This window comes from Spinacia oleracea, chromosome 1 (assembly GCF_020520425.1).
Source record: "Spinacia oleracea cultivar Varoflay chromosome 1, BTI_SOV_V1, whole genome shotgun sequence".
NCBI classification, from domain to species: Eukaryota; Viridiplantae; Streptophyta; class Magnoliopsida; order Caryophyllales; family Amaranthaceae; genus Spinacia; species Spinacia oleracea.
Window position 1 is genome coordinate 90,603,523 of NC_079487.1, and position 17,280 is coordinate 90,620,802.

General features: G+C 38.2%; 2 protein-coding genes across 3 annotated transcripts; one reads left to right on the top strand and one right to left on the bottom strand.

Annotated features, from left to right (window-relative positions):
- Positions 1–10,544: 10,544 nt before the first annotated feature.
- Positions 10,545–11,640, bottom strand: LOC110777833 (uncharacterized). 2 transcript variants are annotated; one of them, XM_021982421.2, is made up of 3 exons: positions 11,482–11,640; positions 11,129–11,386; positions 10,545–11,028 (listed from the first exon to the last, which is right to left on the bottom strand). In XM_021982421.2, exons 1-3 carry the CDS (start codon positions 11,536–11,538, stop codon positions 10,882–10,884), a joined length of 462 nt encoding a protein of 153 aa, XP_021838113.2. In that variant the 5' UTR covers positions 11,539–11,640; the 3' UTR covers positions 10,545–10,881. The 2 variants fall into 2 exon arrangements, with proteins under 2 accessions (XP_021838113.2, XP_021838112.2); XM_021982420.2 differs by having other exon boundaries at positions 10,545–11,040.
- A 1,284-nt stretch (positions 11,641–12,924) lies between these two features.
- On the top strand, positions 12,925–15,575 carry LOC110777835 (protein FAR1-RELATED SEQUENCE 5-like). Its single transcript, XM_056834296.1, has 4 exons — positions 12,925–13,018; positions 13,082–13,727; positions 13,817–15,269; positions 15,366–15,575. The coding sequence occupies exons 1-4, from the start codon at positions 12,925–12,927 to the stop codon at positions 15,573–15,575; spliced, it is 2,403 nt and encodes an 800-aa protein (XP_056690274.1).
- Positions 15,576–17,280: the final 1,705 nt, after the last annotated feature.

A 17,280-nucleotide genomic window follows, 5' to 3' on the forward strand; every position in this document is an offset into this window, starting at 1 on the left:
TGTACAAGGCCACTCGGAGAGCTAGAAACTGTGAAATGCATGGCCGTGCTCGGATGAATCATAGGCTTTGATTATCTGTTTGTTTGATCAGTTGAACTCTGAAACCGAGGAACACCTCTGGACATAATAAGGATGACAACTCTTACCTTATGTTCAAGAGCAAGCATCGAGCGACAAAGGAATTAGGAAATGCACACTTGTCCCTAAGAACAAGTGGGAGACTGAAGGAAATAATGCCCTTGGTCCAAGTATGCATTCTATGTTAAGTCTAATAAATGCGGTTCAGTATTAATTAACAAGTTTATAATTCAGTGAGATCAAGTGAGCTGAATGCCTAGCTAGAGGCCGCTTCAGTTCAAGTGGAATTAATGATATTAATCCACAGCTTACTCTTGACTAAACCCGTAGGGTCACACAAATAGTACGTAAACGGATCAAGTATTTAATGGCATTAGATACTCCATCTATGGATATTCGGAATCGACGGATCTTGGTTTCAGTGGGAGCTGAGATCGTCACAGGCAAGAAATGAATACTCCGGAAACGATGATATTGCCGGAAAAGGAAATATGGATCGTATCGGAAATATAAATATTATCCAAGTCGTAGATGTTGCCGGAAACGGAAACATGGTACGTATCGGAAAATATTATCGGAAATGGAAATATTACCAGAATCGGAAATATTGCCGGAAACGGAAATATTGTCAGAATCGGAAATATTATCGGAATCGGAAAATAATTCCGGAAACGGAAATATTAAATATTTGTTCGAAACGGAAATTGATTCCGGAATCGGAAACATTAAATATTGTTCGTATCGGAAATGAATTCCGGAACCGGGAATTTAATCGGAAGCGTATCGTACGAATTAGCATCGGACGAGGCCTGCCGGACGAAGGCCCAGCACGAAGTCGGGCCATCGCCCAGCAAGCCAAACGCGCGCCCAGCCAAGGCAGCGCCCAGGCCCACCGCAGGGCAGGCCCAGCGCGCGCCTAAGGCCATGGGCCTCGTGGCGTGGGCTGCTGCTCGCACGCACGCGCATGGGCGTCCCTCGTGGCTACCGCGTGTGTGTGTGTGTGTGTTTGTGTTCATGCAGGATTCCTAAAGCTATTAGAATTAGTATATGATTAAATTCCTATTCCTAAAAGGATAAATTAATTAATTAGAGTTCTTGTAGGATTCTAAGTTTAATTAATTCGTATCCTACTAGGATTCCAATTCCCTTTCCATAACTCTATAAATACGTGCCTAGGGTCACATATTTTCAGAGATTAATTCAAGTATTCAAAGTGAGTTTTGAGAGAAAAATTCAGCCATATTTCTTACCTAAGAGTGCCGAAAATTCTAGTACCTTAAGGGCGATTCTAGTTGGTCAATCTTAAGGCGGATCCGGACGTGCTGTGGACTATCTACGGAGGGACGACACTTGGAGTCCTAAAGACTTGTTCTTGTTCGGTTCGGGCGCAGCTAGGGAAGGCACGCAACAAAGAGTATGCATCTAAATTATGCTATATGATTATGTGTAAATAATATGTATTCCTGGCTTAATGGTTGTTTCCGCATGATTTATGTATTGTCATATGTATCATAACCTAACAAAAACTACCCAACCGCCACCTCTGCCGTTAACCGCTGCCTCACCCGCTACCATACCAAACACTTACGTATTTTACAAGTAGCGTTTTGAATAGATAAAAACGCTACCCGCTACCTCAAACGCTACAACCAAACACGCCCTAACTTTAGTTCATTTCAGATTTAATAAGTTCAATTTAGTTTGGTTCAGGTTTAATAAGTTAAGTGCAGTCCAAATTTAATAAGTTCAGTTTAGTTTGGTTCAAGTTAACAAATTCAGTTCAGGTCCATTGAGTTCAATTCAGTTACGTTCAGTACAATTAATTTTTGTTTATTATATTAATTTTTTATATTAATTTTTTTTTGTTATTATCACTTTGCCAATTTAATTTAATACTATTTGTGACCCGAGTGATGCCCCAAATTATTATTATTATTATTATTATTATTATTATTATTATTATTATTATTATTATTATTATTACCACTTTAAATATCATATTTGCCCATCACATCAATCTAACTTTTAAATTTACAAATCGTTTAACATCCATACCTAATCCTAATTAATCAATGTCACAACATTTATTCAAGTCGATTTGAAAAATCTCAGTAAACCACAGACCCAATAATACCCGAATTAATACCCCTTGCATTATGAGTTTAGACGTAGGGTTGGGAGGAACGTCGGTCTTGATGGGTCCTGGCAATAAGGGAGCAACTTGATTCCGTGCGAGCCTTGACGTCAATCTATGTAAGGCGGTTGTGTAAGGGGGTGCGATTATGCAGGAGAGACCGAGGATGAAAGTTATCGAGCCTCCTAAGTACCATGGATCGTTTTTTCTTGCGCTTTTATGAATGGATCGAACACCTATCCAAGCCAAGCTCTTTGTCGACTCGTGATTCTATCTTTGCTTTAGTCAGTAAAATTTATTTCTCTCTCTTCTCTTAGCAATAACAAAGAAAAAATGAAAGCATAAATTGGGAAATGAGCACGAAATTTTAATATATTAATTGTTTCATTATTCGTTATTTCTGGGTCTTCACGGCGGGATATATTGGTAGTTGTAGATCATTTGATTGAAATAAAATTTGGAATGGGTACACTTGATGATCCACTCTAGTTTCAATTTTTCACTTTAACAATTTACTATTCTGCTTGGTTTTTTGTTTATAGTCTTATTTTTTATTACTAGTAGCCATGCAGAACCAATAGGGTTCCATTCTCCTAATTCATTCTATATATAGACTGGTTTAGGTTCAATTTAGAACTAGCCTGCCTTGTCCTATCTAGAGAGAGAAATGAGTATCTTAGAAAAAAAATGAAGTATTAAGTATAAAAGAAAAGGAAAACATAAGGAAAATGAAATGTTGCTGGTGAAGGGCTTTGAACCTCAAACCATACGAAAACTAATTTCAGTGTGCTTATAAACAATAAACTTCATGCTTTTGCGACTCATATATATTGCTAAGTAATTATGAAGTGTTTTCTTGGCTTTTAAGGGTTATGGAAGTACGGGGTTACATTTTTTATTAACGCAAATAAATGTTACTTTGTATTTTTTATAGTGCGAATGAGGGCACAAATTACCAATGGTTGAAGGGATTTCGAATTTATTAATTTATCATACACAAGCTCTCAGTTAGACCTTATTGGTAAGGAAAGAAGTTACTCACACCATCCCTTGTTGTTTGCCACGTGTCCTAAAAATGCTTTATTAAGAATTGTGTTGGATGGAATTGAAAAGAAAAAAATGGTGGGTCAAGTGTGTTTTATGTGGGAAATGATAAATCCAAGGAAGAATTTCACTTCTTCCAAGGAAATCACCTTTAAAAAAATGTGGATTTCCTTGGAAGAAGTAAAATTTTCCTTGGATTTATCACTTCCCGTTTTATGTGAACGTAAAATTTTGGTCTCATGCCCTTCTTTGTAATGGGACAATCTTTAGAGATGGGGCAAAATAGCTAATGGGTCAAACAAAAAGGGATGATGGAGTATAACAAAATTGTACTCAAGTGCTTTGTGAGAAATACTAATTCAATAATATCCCAAGTGAATAGTGATCGGATTACCACTCCTCTTGCACCCCGAGTGATGAGTATGACACATAATTTCTAAGCTACTCCTTCCGTTCTTTTTTATTCTTTACGCATTCCGTTTTGGAAGTCTTTTATTAGTTTTTAAGGTTGGAATATTTCATTTTATATTGCAATATAAATTCCCTAATATTATTTCAAAATGGTGTTAAATGATTATTTTAATCAACCAAATTCATTTGTACAATAAATCTCATACACTTTCTCATTGGGGCTTTAAATCTTTTACATTTTTACATTGGGGCATTAGTTTTTTTTGTTTTTCCAATGCAATATTTTGTTAAAAGTGAAAATATTATTACGAGTAATAAACGTAATCTGCATGCATTATCTAATTAGAAAAAGAATGATTTTTTATCCACAATATTAACTAGTTGTTGAATCCATGTTTGATACTAAATCTAAATACTAAAAAGGGACAGAGGAAGTAGTTGGACAGAGAGAGTATGCTTAGGGATAACAAATATAAAATAGTACGTGCCCAAAATGATTCATCTAAAAAATCAAGCTTTATTTGGTGGAATTGGTGGGAAACTCATTTTCTAACTTGAAAGTCACAAGTACAAGTCTCGAAAATTGTGTTATAGTTGAGAGTGAGTGGTAATTCTCTTATCACCCCCTACGTACTCACTGATATGACATATATAAATGATTGTTCCGTAAGATCCTTCATCTTAGCCATAAATTAAAATTAAAATAATTTACAAAAAAACAAGTTAGGGAAAATCCCCGCTTCTCTCTCTAATTTTTTTTTATCTTCTCTCCCCACTCACCGCTTCCACCATTAAAGCATCGGTCTCCATCTCGTTGGCAATCGGTGATGTGACCTCACCAGATCACCATCATCGGTGATTCATACGTGTTTAATTTTGTCTTCTGTCTTTTCAGTTACGTCATCCAAAGAGTGCTCTCAAAAGGTTTTTGCGAACCGATCTCACTTGAAGTTATGGGTAGTTTCATCTTGTTTCGGGGTTGAAACGATAGTAGGAGCGTCCTTGGTATCTTGGGTTCCGGTCTCGTGCAGTGCCTGCAAGATGAACTCCGGGCCAAGGGGGGGGGTCCCCGAGGCGGAGCCTCCGACGCTCAAGTCAGTACAATTGATGTATAAAATGAGGTGTTTAGGGGAGAGAGAGTAGGGTGGCTTCTCTAGGGTTAGAGAATGACCCCTTTTACCTTGCCCTTTGAGGGGTATATATAGTGCCTTGTTGGGCCTTTGAGGCCTTGTAAGTGATATTGGGCTTGAGTGGATTTTATTGGCTTTGAGTTAAAATGGTGGGCCCATTTTAACACCCCAACAAATGCCCCCCAGACCCAATTCTATTTGAAAAATGGGTTGGGTTTTGATTTTGATCACTTCCAAGTGAAAGTCAATTTCAGCTCAGAATTTTAACCTCGGCTCGGATTGTAACATCGGTTCGAGTTGTAATCTCGGCTCGGATTTTACCTTCGGTTTTTACCTTCGGATTTTTACCTTCGGCTCGGTTTTATCCTTCGGATTTTTACCTTCGGATTTTTACCTTCGGCTCGGTTTTATCCTTCGGATTTTTACCTTCGGCTCGGTTTTATCCTTCGGATTTTTACCTTTGGATTTTACCTTCGGCTCGGACTGTAACATCGATTCGAGTTGTAATCTCGGAGCGATTTTTAACCTCGCTCTTCAAATCCGGAGATCTGTTTAAGAACGTGCTTCTAAAATCGGCTCGGATTGTAACATCGGTTCGAGTTGTAATCTCGGAGCGGCTTTTTACCTTCGGCTCGGATTGTAACATCGATTCGAGTTGTAATCTTTGAGCGGTTTTTAACCTCGTTCTTCAAATCCGGAGATCTGTTTAAGAACGTGCTTCTAAAATCGGCTCGGATTGTAACATCGGTTCGAGTTGTAATCTCGGAGCGGCTTTTTACCTTCGGATTTTTACCTTCGGATTTTTACCTTCGGCTCGGTTTTATCCTTCGGATTTTACCTTCGGCTCGGACTGTAACATCGATTCGAGTTGTAATCTCGGAGCGATTTTTAACCTCGCTCTTCAAATCCGGAGATCTGTTTAAGAACGTGCTTCTAAAATCGGCTCGGATTGTAACATCGGTTCGAGTTGTAATCTCGGAGCGGCTTTTTACCTTCGGCTCGGATTGTAACATCGATTCGAGTTGTAATCATTGAGCGATTTTTAACCTCGTTCTTTAAATCCGGAGATCTGTTTAAGAACGTGCTTCTAAAATTGGCTCGGATTGTAACATCGGTTCGAGTTGTAATCTCGGAGCGGCTTTTTACCTTCGGATTTTACCTTCGGCTCGGTTTTATCCTTCGTATTTTTTCCTTCGGCTCGGTTTTATCCTTCGGATTTTATCCTTCGGATTTTTACCTTCGGCTCGGTTTTATCCTTCGGACGAATTAACCTCGACAACGAGCTTCGGCATTGAGCCCGGGAGCTTCGGCACTGAGCTTGGCCTCTGTATCGACCACTCAAGGTGATGAGGTGAGCTGCTAGACTCTTTTCTTTGTCTTTCATATTCTGTTGCTTTAAGGAGCATTAATTTGACATTTTGGCTCCAAATTGGCGAAACTATTTCCACATTTGTTGGAGTACCGATTGGTATCCAATTTGCTGGGCATTGGTTTACCGTCTTTAAGCAACAAACAGTAGGATTTCATTTGAGATCTTATAAAAGAGTTTCTTTTATAGTTTATTGCTGCTAAACTTCATCTCGTATAATCATTCTCAAAGCTAAGTTTTTTGTGTGGCTCTGTAAGATGTGAGACCCAACTTAATCCAATACCTTTTTCAAGTTTGGGACAGTTGGAGATGCTCGGATTTTGGTAGAGCTCGCTGGGGTTTTTTACCCATTTTGTGTGGTTGAACACGGTGGCCATAAAAGAGTGGATCTTTATGGGTTATTGTACTTCTCTCCCCACAGACGGCGCCAAATTGTTTCGGGGTTGAAACGATAGTAGGAGCGTCCTTGGTATCTTGGGTTCCGGTCTCGTGCGGTGCCTGCAAGATGAACTCCGGGCCAATGGGGGGGTCCCCGAGGCGGAGCCTCCGACGCTCAAGTCAGTACAATTGATGTATAAAATGAGGTGTTTAGGGGAGAGAGAGTAGGGTGGCTTCTCTAGGGTTAGAGAATGACCCATTTTACCTTGCCCTTTGAGGGATATATATAGTGCCTTGTTGGGCCTTTGAGGCCTTGTAAATGATATTGGGCTTGAGTGGATTTTATTGGCTTTTGAGTTAAAATGGTGGGCCCATTTTAACACCCCAACACATCTTATTCTTGGTCATGGGTAGGGTCTGGTTGCTAGAGAGTTGCGCTTTCGTCATTTTGATCGGGGTTTTCTATGGTCAGGGTGTCGGCTGGTTTTAAAGTTAAAGTCACCACCTCTTTTAATTTGATTTGGACTGCTTGGACCGAGTCTCGCCTTAATCGTTTCTCCCGTTCTTTCTGTGAGGCTTCTACATGGAGGTGGTCCGTCTATATAAGGTTTTCCCAGCCTTATTCGATTTCCCGGATACTTCCTGGTTTGTTACCTTCCCTATTTTGTTTTTATGTTAATTATTGTTTTAGGTTGTTTTAAGTTGGCTTTGGTTTATGGTTGGCTCATTTGAGCTTCAATGTTCTTGTTATTGTTGTTGTATTGTCCATGTGTTATTAATGTTGTGGTTATTTCCCAAATTGTTAGGGTTTAGTGTGGGTTTGCTGGTCCTGATTAGCTGAGGTAAAGATCTAGGGATATTGTTAGTATTAGCCCTTTTAAGGTTAAGGGGTAGGTTTGGGAGCGAGGTTTCGAAATCAAAATTTTGGTTCCTAACTATGTTGTTGTCTGCCACCTATGATTTGTGGGGGTATAACTTGCAGGATGGCGGGAGATTTCAAAGGAGATCCATTGAAATTCTCAAGACAACGTTTGATTTTTATTGTTTGGTTTAGTTGTAGGGGTTTCTTTCTATTGTGATTTCTAGAAGCTACATCTTTAGCCTTGTGTTTGGCTATAGCTTGTATGATGTCGTGTCTTGTGATGGATATTCCGGCCCTCGTTTTATTTCAAATCTTAAAGAAGCTCAGCCAGTTGAGGGAAGCAAGTTCCTCTCGGCTCTTTGGTTAGACATTCTCTTAACTAGAAGATGTCTCGTTGTGAGTTACTACGGAATGTAACTTGTGGTCCAACCCAAGATGTTTGTCTTTCGTTAGGGCCTTGAGATAGCGAGTTTAAAATCTCGTCGTGTGTGTTATGGAAATCTTTCGTTATGAAGGTCTTATGGTTTTCTTTATGCTTCTATTTTTCGATTCCAGTTACCTCTCTTTTCGCGCTTTCCCTCGGTGATGTTAGCTGGTCGTGACATTTTCAAGGTGTTGGCAATCACCATGTAAAGGTTAATGTTTCTTATCTTATAAGTTCAAGTCCCAGATGTGGTATGCCAAAAATTCTTAATATGCATCTTGTTGTAATTCTTTTATTTTAGTTTAATAGTTTAAGTTGTTACCTTTTTTCGTCGAATCACCTTATTGTTAAAAAAAAAAAATATTAAACTATTGTTAAATACAAAATGTTAGAATCTTTACTTCACATAAAGTATGCTATCTGAGTTTCACTTTGATGGAGAATCAAGGGCTGGCCACGTGGTAGTGATTTAAAGCGCTCCTTGCACCTTTGTGATAAGAGTTAGATTCTCACCCCTTGCAAGAGGAATTCTTATATTTCCCCTCTTTGCAAGGGAAGCTTCACTTACCAATAAAGAAAAAATGTTCCATTGCATTATGGTTGTGGGTCAGGTCGGCCGAAACCTGACCCGACAAGAAAGAAGTCGACCCGACTTGAACACAAAAAAGCACGGCCTGACTTTAGCACGAAGTCGTGAGCCCGACTTGGGTATTATTTTTTGAAAAAAATCCGACAAGACACCACATGACCGGATGTATGACAAAGCACTAAATTTTATAAAATTAGGCACAAGCATGAGCCTTATATTAAAAATTCTACCCGGACCGACCCGAATTGGATACAAAAAAGCACGGCCTGACTTTAGCACGAAGTCGTGATCCTAACTTGAGTATCATTTTTTGAAAAAAGCACGACAAGACACAACATGATCCGATGTATAACAAATAGGGATGACAATGGGTCGGATCTGGACCTGGTCCCGACAGGATCCAGACCCAGACCCGCTTTTTAAGAGCTGGATCGAGATCCGAGCCAGATCCGTTGAGTCTAAAAAAATCAGATCCAGACCCAAATCCACTGGGTCTAATGGGTCTAGGGTCGGATCTGGGTCCTAAATTAGTCTAAGCGTATTTCTTTTCCAAAAAAATTTGTCCCTCATTTTTCTTATATTACGTAATTTTTTTGCCCATTTTTTGTATGTAAACGTAACGTTGCTTTAATAAGACCACTAAATATGGAATATTCGTTAATTTTGTTTAGGAAAAAAATCATATTAGCCTGTAATACAATAAGTATTTAAAGTTTCTAATATTATTATGTATATTTCACGTCAAACAATTTTTAAATAGTTTAGTATCATAAGAATTAAGAACTGAATAAAGTTTAGCACGTAAAGATTGAATTATATTTAAATTTTAATATATTTTTTGAAAAATTATAGATATGGGTCTGTGGGTCGGATTTGGACCGGATCTGGATCTTTAAATTTTGGACCCGGATCCAGATTCGTCCCATTGAACAAAGACCCAGATCCGCCCCAGATCCACAGGGTCTAATTCTTTTGGACCCAGGCCCTTACAAATGGACCAGGTCTAACCGGATCTGAATCGGATCTTGGACCCATTGCCATCCCTAATAACAAAGCACTAAATTTTGTAAAATTAGGCACATGCATGAGCCCTATTTTAAAATTTCTACCTGGACCGACCCGATACAGAGTGTTTAATTTGCTTGTAACTTTTAGATCTTTAGGAGCCAATAGGAACTATTTTGTGTAAATACACTATTATACATGTATTGTATTTTATTTTATTTTGCTTGTTTTCTACACAGAGCTAAGTCCATCTCTCATAATTTTCATGCCAAGTTAAGTGACCACGTCAATAGAAAAGGTTGGATGTCCGCTTATCCAAAAAAGAAAATGACCACGTCAATAGAAAACTAGTACAACATCACAACCTCTTCACCAACCCGTGTCATCACTATCATCAAAGTCTCACACGGAGTAAATGGAGCAAGAGTAAAAAGCTTCCACCAAATCTAATATTTAGACATAGGGGGTGTTTGATTAGGAGAGGTTTGAAGGAAAAAGAACTTTTTGTGGTGAATTATAGGTTTGACTTTTAGAAAAAGTGCTTAAGTGCACACCACCAAGTTGAATAGTTGCTCGATGTTTATGCACGGAAAAAGAGAAAAGAGAATTGAAGCAGCAAGGGACAAGGTCTTAGCATGGACCTTACAGCCCCTGTATCGCCCTTTAGTAGGTGAGAATGGCGGTGTGGCACGAACCATGCGAATTATTATTTAAAAAATTTAGACCAGGACCAACACAGAGTTGATTTGGCGCGAATAGAGCCCGTCTAAGCCCACTCCTGAGTCAACCCGGCCCACGGCTGTATTTACTTCGGGATACCAAATTTCTTTAGTATTTCATCCTCATCCTCATCCTCATCCTCATCCTCATCCTCATCCTCGGTAAGAGGAGTACTCCTTATTCCTTAACATTCTAGGCCATTCATGTACATTCTATTAGCTAGTAGAAAATACTACTCCGCATACCAGATCATACTTATGATTGGTAACAAATATTGTAACATTCCCTAAAAATAATATATGTACACTAAAATCGTAGAGAAGAGAGTAATGTTAAGTAATATTATAACCACCCCCGGTTAATAAAAAAGTAAAAATGAAAACTTGAAAAGACATTCACAAAAATGGAATAGGGACGGGGAAGTAAATGTCATAAGTCATAACCCACAACATTACAATAATTTAAAAGGTAAAAGTCCCCTAAAAGAAGGGTAAAGCAGGAATTAACATAGCATTAATTAGTTAAATTGACTATGATTGAAAGGCAGGCAAAGGAAGGCATAGTCCATTGTGACGACAATAAACAAGATATCTTACAAGCTAGCAATTTTAAAAAAAAGATGTAGATAGTTATTAGTAAGTAGAGTATAACTAGTCCCCTTAGCATGTGGAGTACTCCGTACAAATATTAGGAGTAAATACATAAATAAGTACTCCGTAAATAAGAAAGGCGTGGAATTATTTATTGGGCTTGTGTTTGTTTCCTTTGACACACGATTTTACGAATTGCTTCAAACCGGACTTCTTATGGGTTTGTGGAGACCGAGACTTGTTCTCATCTTGTGAATGTTTGTCCTGCTTTTCGGCATCCATCTCTTGTTCAAGCTGCATGCATAGCTGACCCATTATATATTTAGTTTCTTTAATCTTTAAATTAATTACTACTTGTATAAAATATAATTTGGAAATACATATATATATATACCTTGAGAAGGCGGTGTTCGATGAGGGAAACCCTATCAAGAAGGGTGCCTTTGTGCTCCGTTTCAACAATGACGTCATCAATGGGACGGCAATGCAACTTGTCTCGGCTCCTTGGAGAAAAGAAATCAAGGGAAGACGCATGTCCGTCGCTGTTACGGGCCGTCCCACTAGATGGTGTGGATGGTGATGAAGATCTGTTGCTATTATTATTATTATTATTATTATTGGAAGACCCTCTTATGTTCTCCAAATGCCTCATCTACGTACAAATTCAATAAAAATAATACCAAATTAATAAATTACAGTTGAAAATACTTAATGTAATTGATTTCAAGAGTATAGACAAAGACATACCAAGTTATCAAGACGATCAAGCCTACAAAGAATGGGCTCTTGTGTTACCACTGCCATTACTATAAATTAATTCACCTGTTTGCTTCAGTTGCACTCGGTGGTTTCCTACAAGATATGAAGATGATCGGTGTATGTTTATAAGTAGAATAGTAGATAGATATTGTACATAACATACGTGGGACTATATATAAACCACTAATTTTCAGATTCAAGGATGTATTGCCACGCGTCCCTAATAGGACAGCTACCTTCCTTGATATAACAACACGTTGGAACTTGGAACTTGGAAGCTCTAATTACTAATTAGCGAGTATATCTTCTCCATATACACAAACAGACTCAACAGGAATCAGGATATGTTTGTCATCAGACCTTATGGAGTTATGGGCGGTTCTAATTTGGACTTACTCTATTACTCCATTATTAATTAATTATTATCCATCTCATTTATTATTAATATTCCCATTCCTCTGGGCTCTGGGTGCCTCCCTCAGTTCGTCATTCATGAATAGATACGTGATTCATTTGTATTAGACCATACACGAATCAGAGTACTCCCTCCGTATTTATTTAAGAGATACACTTGTCCGGGCACGAGTATTAAGAAAAAGAATTGAATGAAATAAAATAATAAAACAAATGGGGTTGAGTAGATATTTTAATAAGAATAACAAGTGGGGACCATGTCATTTTAGGGAGTAGGGGATGTAGGTGGAAGATGATACACATACATTGGGTGTATGTTGAGTCAACATACCCTGATATTTGGTTGGGCCAAATCAGCATTCATTTTTTCAGTTTTGGGGGGAGATGGGTTACAACATGGGGGGAAAATTTTGGGAAGTATTGCGCCATTAGAGAACCTGAGCGGGACTTATTGCGCCATTAACACCTCCCAAAAAAATTCCCGCTCACACCTTCCTAAAAAAAAAAAAAAAAATCAGATTTGAGCTTCAACCATTTTTGGCTGGGTGTCTGGTTTTTGAAGACGAAGTTGAACCAGTTCCTAACTCCCATTTTCATTGAAGACGAAGGTCAAATTGTTGCAGGTAATTTTTTCAACAAAGTTTAGGGTTTTATCTTGTTACTGTAGATCTTGAAATTATTTTGATGAAGTTATGATTTTGTGATTACTACTGAATGCATGTTATATGATCAGATCTAAGTTCGTGAATTTTGGGCGGATATTACGAAGTTGTGTTATTATTTTAGGGTTTATAGTTACGTAGTATTAAACTTGCAGTACGTAGTATATTGAAAAACCAATTACGTAGGTTTTAATTATAATTATTGCGTTTCGTTTTATAAAAAATGCCGTTATTATATTAATGTAGAACGTGCTACTGTAATAATAAATACGTTTCGTTATATTAATTTAAATATTAAATGTATCACGTTTTTAATAATGTGTCGTAAAATATTACAGTGTTATACGCTAGAGCCATGGAAGGAATAGACCTTAATGAAACTGTAACAATTGAAGATTGTAATGAGGATACCGGTGCAACTGATAAGAACTCCAATCCCCCTACCGTAGGTATGTGCTTTACAACGGGTCAATAATTTTTCGATTTTTGTAATATGTATGCGTTTAAGGAAGGTTTTGAGATGTTTATGAAAAGTAATAATTTGAAACAAGAGTATAAGGCTATTGGAGTGAATAGGAAAGGTACTGGAGATCTTGAGCCAAAGTCTCACATGATGGAATTAATAAGATTAAAATGTAAGAAGGGAGGCACGGACGTTGGGTCCAATGTAACTGGTTGTAAAATGTTCGTTTATGGTAAAATTAAAGACGATAAGTTTACCATATTGAAGTGTGAGTTGGAACACAATCATGCTCTAAATCCAGATTGTAGTAGAATGATGGTTAACTATAGGAATATTGATAGTACGACGTTTAAAAGAGCGATGATTAATGACATGGGTGGTGTTAGCATTAGCAAAAACTATGGTACTCAATTCATTGAAAAGGGTGGGTTTGACAATATCGCATTCAACCAGAGGGACCTTAGGAATGCGATAAGTGTAGAACGGCGTAAGTCTAGGTTTCAGGATTCTGATGCAGCAGGATTAGATCAATATTTTAAAGCGCAACGGGAATTGAATTCTGAATTTTATTGCTCCATCCAAAAAGACGATGATGGTGTATTTGCAAACGCATTTTGGTCCGATGCGCGAAGTAGAGGGACATGCAAGTATTTTGGAGATGTAATCACATTCGATACAACCTTTTCATGCAACAGGTATTTATATAATTATAATTTTTTGCAATTGTTATTTATATTTTTATACGTATATTTTTTTAATTGACTACTTAACAATTTTTTACTAGGTTCCGTATGCCCTTTGCACCATTTATTGGTGTAAACCACCATGGAAAGTCAATTATATTTGCGGCAGCACTTATATCCCACGAAGATGCGCCAACATTTGTTTGGGTGTTCGAAGAATTCCTGAAGTGTATGGGTAAGGCTCCTAAGGGCATCCTAACGGACCAAGACAGGGCAATAGGTAAAGCAATTAAGCAAGTGTTCCTTGGCGTGCCGCACAGACTATGTCTATGGCACATGCTCCAAAATGCTACGAAAGCGCTTGGTAGTCGTAAGGACTGGCCGAAGATTGATACCCTAATACGTACTGCCATACACGATTTGCTTGATCCTGACGAGTTTGATGAAGCATGGACTCATGTGATGGAAGAATACCGTCTAAGCGGTCCTGGGTGGATGAAGGATGCGTACGAACTGAGGCGTCAGTGGGCTCCGGCGTACAACAGAGGAAAGTTTTGGGCTGGTATGTCTTCTACACAAAGAAGTGAAGGTATGAACCGATTCTTCAAAACTCATGTTAACTTAGAATGCGGTTTGGTTTTGTTCATTAAAAATTATGAGTGGTGCATGAGGATAAAAGCTGAGGAAGAGAAGCAGGATAATTATGATAGCATTGATAAGATTCCCCGTCTTGAGCCGGATAAGAGTGTGTTAGTTGAATATGTGCTGGTTAAGTCGTACACTAATGAGAAGTTTGCGGAGGTGGTGGCAGAGCGTAAGGGGTTGATGCACACTAATGTCACTAAAATCGATGCTCTCGGTACCGTGTCATTCTATAGAGCAGATGAGAAATTGACATCCCCATTCTGGCGGAAAAGGTTCAAACAGTACAACGTCAAAGTGGATAAGGTTAAGGGTGAATTACATTGCTCGTGCAACTTGTTTGAATTCACGGGCATACTATGTAGGCACATATTGAAGGCAATGGATGTTGAAGATTTTCAAGTTCTTCCTGAAAAATACATTTTACCACGTTGGATGAAACAAGTGAGGTCGTATGAAAGTCTTCAGGTTTCTTACTTTGACCCATTAGAGTCATCTCGGTTAGCGAAAGCCAAAGAGTTGTCACAAAGGCAAAATTACCTGTATGAGATGGCCATGCGTAGTGAAGAAGCTTTGAAATTGTACAAAGAGGCTATGGATGTTGTTCGTCTTAAAATGGAGGATGCAATCGGAATACGAAAGACGGGTGACACGGGTGACGATTCAATATTTTGGTGGGATCCCGATGCCCGTAATGTGTTTGGTCGTCGTAGGCTACGACCAAGAGAATTCAACGAAAGGGCTCTTTTGATGAACGCTGAGGAGGTTGTTGGCGAAGACGTCTTAAAGACCCCGGTTGATAAAAGGCATACTGGAAGGGCAAAGACTAAAAGAAATACGCCATTTGATAAAAGTGCTGCTGGGCCGTCGAAGAAGAACCAAACAACACAAGAGGAATTAGCCGCGAAAGAGGTAATTACTTTCTATGAAACATTGAACTTCAATTGTTTTTTTTCACCATATTATTAAATTATATGTCTGGCTAATTTTCTTATATAATTATTTCAGGCGCTAATTTCCTCCGCATTTGGTAACATTCCTAGTTATCGTGCTAGGCGTGACCACGCAAATAACGTGGCAGGACCGTATCTGGATACGGGATTGAACAACGGAGTTTTGTTCGAAGATATTCCTCAAGGGTCCCAAATCAACTTTTCTCAAGATAATTCACAAGCATTCAGTAATCTTGAGAGTTACCCGTGGTGCACAAGACTATGATGCATGTTTTTTTTAATTTAGTTAAAGACGTTAATTGAATTATTTTCTATATGCAATCAAGGTTTTAATGCAAAGATGTAACTTGAATTTATTTATAAATCTAATTATGGATTGCAATTTCATATTTATTCGTTGTTAACGATACGGAGTAAAACATTTGTAACAGGAATTAGAGTAGTGAATATTGTGTGTAATCGTAAAACAATTGTCGTGACCAAGTTTTGAATTTTAAAAACTGCATTGAATTTTAAAAAATGAAAAGGGAGGGGGGGGGGGGGGAGCAGTTATGTTCAAGCGTGGATTCGAACCCGTGACCATAGAGTAAAGCGCGCCCTATTATGAGGCAAGTAACGTGACCAAGTTGACAGTGAGGCAAAGCCATTGGCAGTTTGGAATTAATATAGTACTTAAGCCTCCGTCCTTGTTGCCATTTGAATTAGGTTGTTTCTTACAATTGTGTTTCTTAAAAGTTGATACTAGAAGCCACACAATTCATGATAGTAAACTAGATTCGTGGCAATGTAGCGTCATTTTCTATCGTCGACCCTTGAACTTGTATCACAATACTTATTGGAATCGATAAAACCTTGTTTTATTTGTTGTGACGATATATTGAATGAGTAGAATACATATTTGCATAGTTTAAAATGTTTTACCAATTTTACACACAAATTTTCTCCATCGACATAACGTACTCGGAACTGTTTACGTGCATTATTTTTCCCTTTTTCCTCTTCTGATATAATTACTCACTCGCCAATGTTATATTGTCAATTTGTAAACTTTATAAGATGTTGTAGTTTCAATATATAATGAAAAGAGAATTTTATAAGTAAACATCAAAATGTTATAAATTAAACGCTTTGTCTGACCCAAAATTAGACGATAGAAATCACATTAAAATGTCAAAGTACTGACCCAAAATGAGTACAATTCAAAATATCCAGAGTGCAACAAAAACATAGAAATTGTTTTGAAATTTTTAAATCTGATCCCTATCCAGTAGCATTTGAGACAATCCTTAAAACTTCTTTTGGACTCTTCTCGTTGTTCGAGTGTCCAAGTAGACGTCCAAGGATGTAGGCGCGAACTTGCTTGACATTTGTTCTATAAACCTGAAACGGCAGCACACAACGTTCCCACAACGATGGATTACTTAGTCATTGTTATATCAAATAGACCTATTTAAATACGTAACTGACTATAAGTACCTTGAACCACTCTGCGACATTCTCTGAGGCCGAAAGCAAGAACACCAGACATAACAGGCCCCCGTCTTGCTTGATTTTTTGCCTAGATGATCCATCATACAGCATAATTGGTCCATTTACTGTATAAAACAATCGGTTTCCTGATCCGAATGTGTTACCCATTGCACTTAGTGTTAGGTTATGATACATATGACAATTCATAAATCATGCGGAAAAACCATTTAGCCAGGAATACATATTATTTACACATAATCATATAGCATAGTTTAGATGCATACTCTTTGTTGCGTGCCTTCCCTAGCTGCGCCCGAACCGAACAAGAACAAGTCTTTAGGACTCCAAGTGTCGTCCCTCCGTAGATAGTCCACAGCACGTCCGGATCCGCCTTAAGATTGACCAACTAGAATCGCCCTTAAGGTACTAAAAATTTCGGCACTTTTGAGCAAGGAATGTGACTGAATTTTTCTCTCAAAAACTCACTTTGAATACTTTAA

Excerpts from the sequence above, each read along its gene's own strand:
- LOC110777833 (XM_021982420.2), bottom strand. The coding sequence starts at position 11,538 with ATGGCAGTGGTAACACAAGAGCCCATTCTTTGTAGGCTTGATCGTCTT. Across the intron at positions 11,387-11,481 it reads TTGATCGTCTTGATAACTTG|ATGAGGCATTTGGAGAACAT; the intron begins GTATGTCTTTGT and ends ATTTGTACGTAG. Across the intron at positions 11,041-11,128 it reads TCGAACACCGCCTTCTCAAG|CTATGCATGCAGCTTGAACA; the intron begins GTATATATATAT and ends ATAATGGGTCAG.
- LOC110777835 (XM_056834296.1), top strand. The coding sequence starts at position 12,925 with ATGGAAGGAATAGACCTTAATGAAACTGTAACAATTGAAGATTGTAAT. Across the intron at positions 13,728-13,816 it reads ACAACCTTTTCATGCAACAG|GTTCCGTATGCCCTTTGCAC; the intron begins GTATTTATATAA and ends ATTTTTTACTAG. Across the intron at positions 15,270-15,365 it reads AGGAATTAGCCGCGAAAGAG|GCGCTAATTTCCTCCGCATT; the intron begins GTAATTACTTTC and ends TAATTATTTCAG.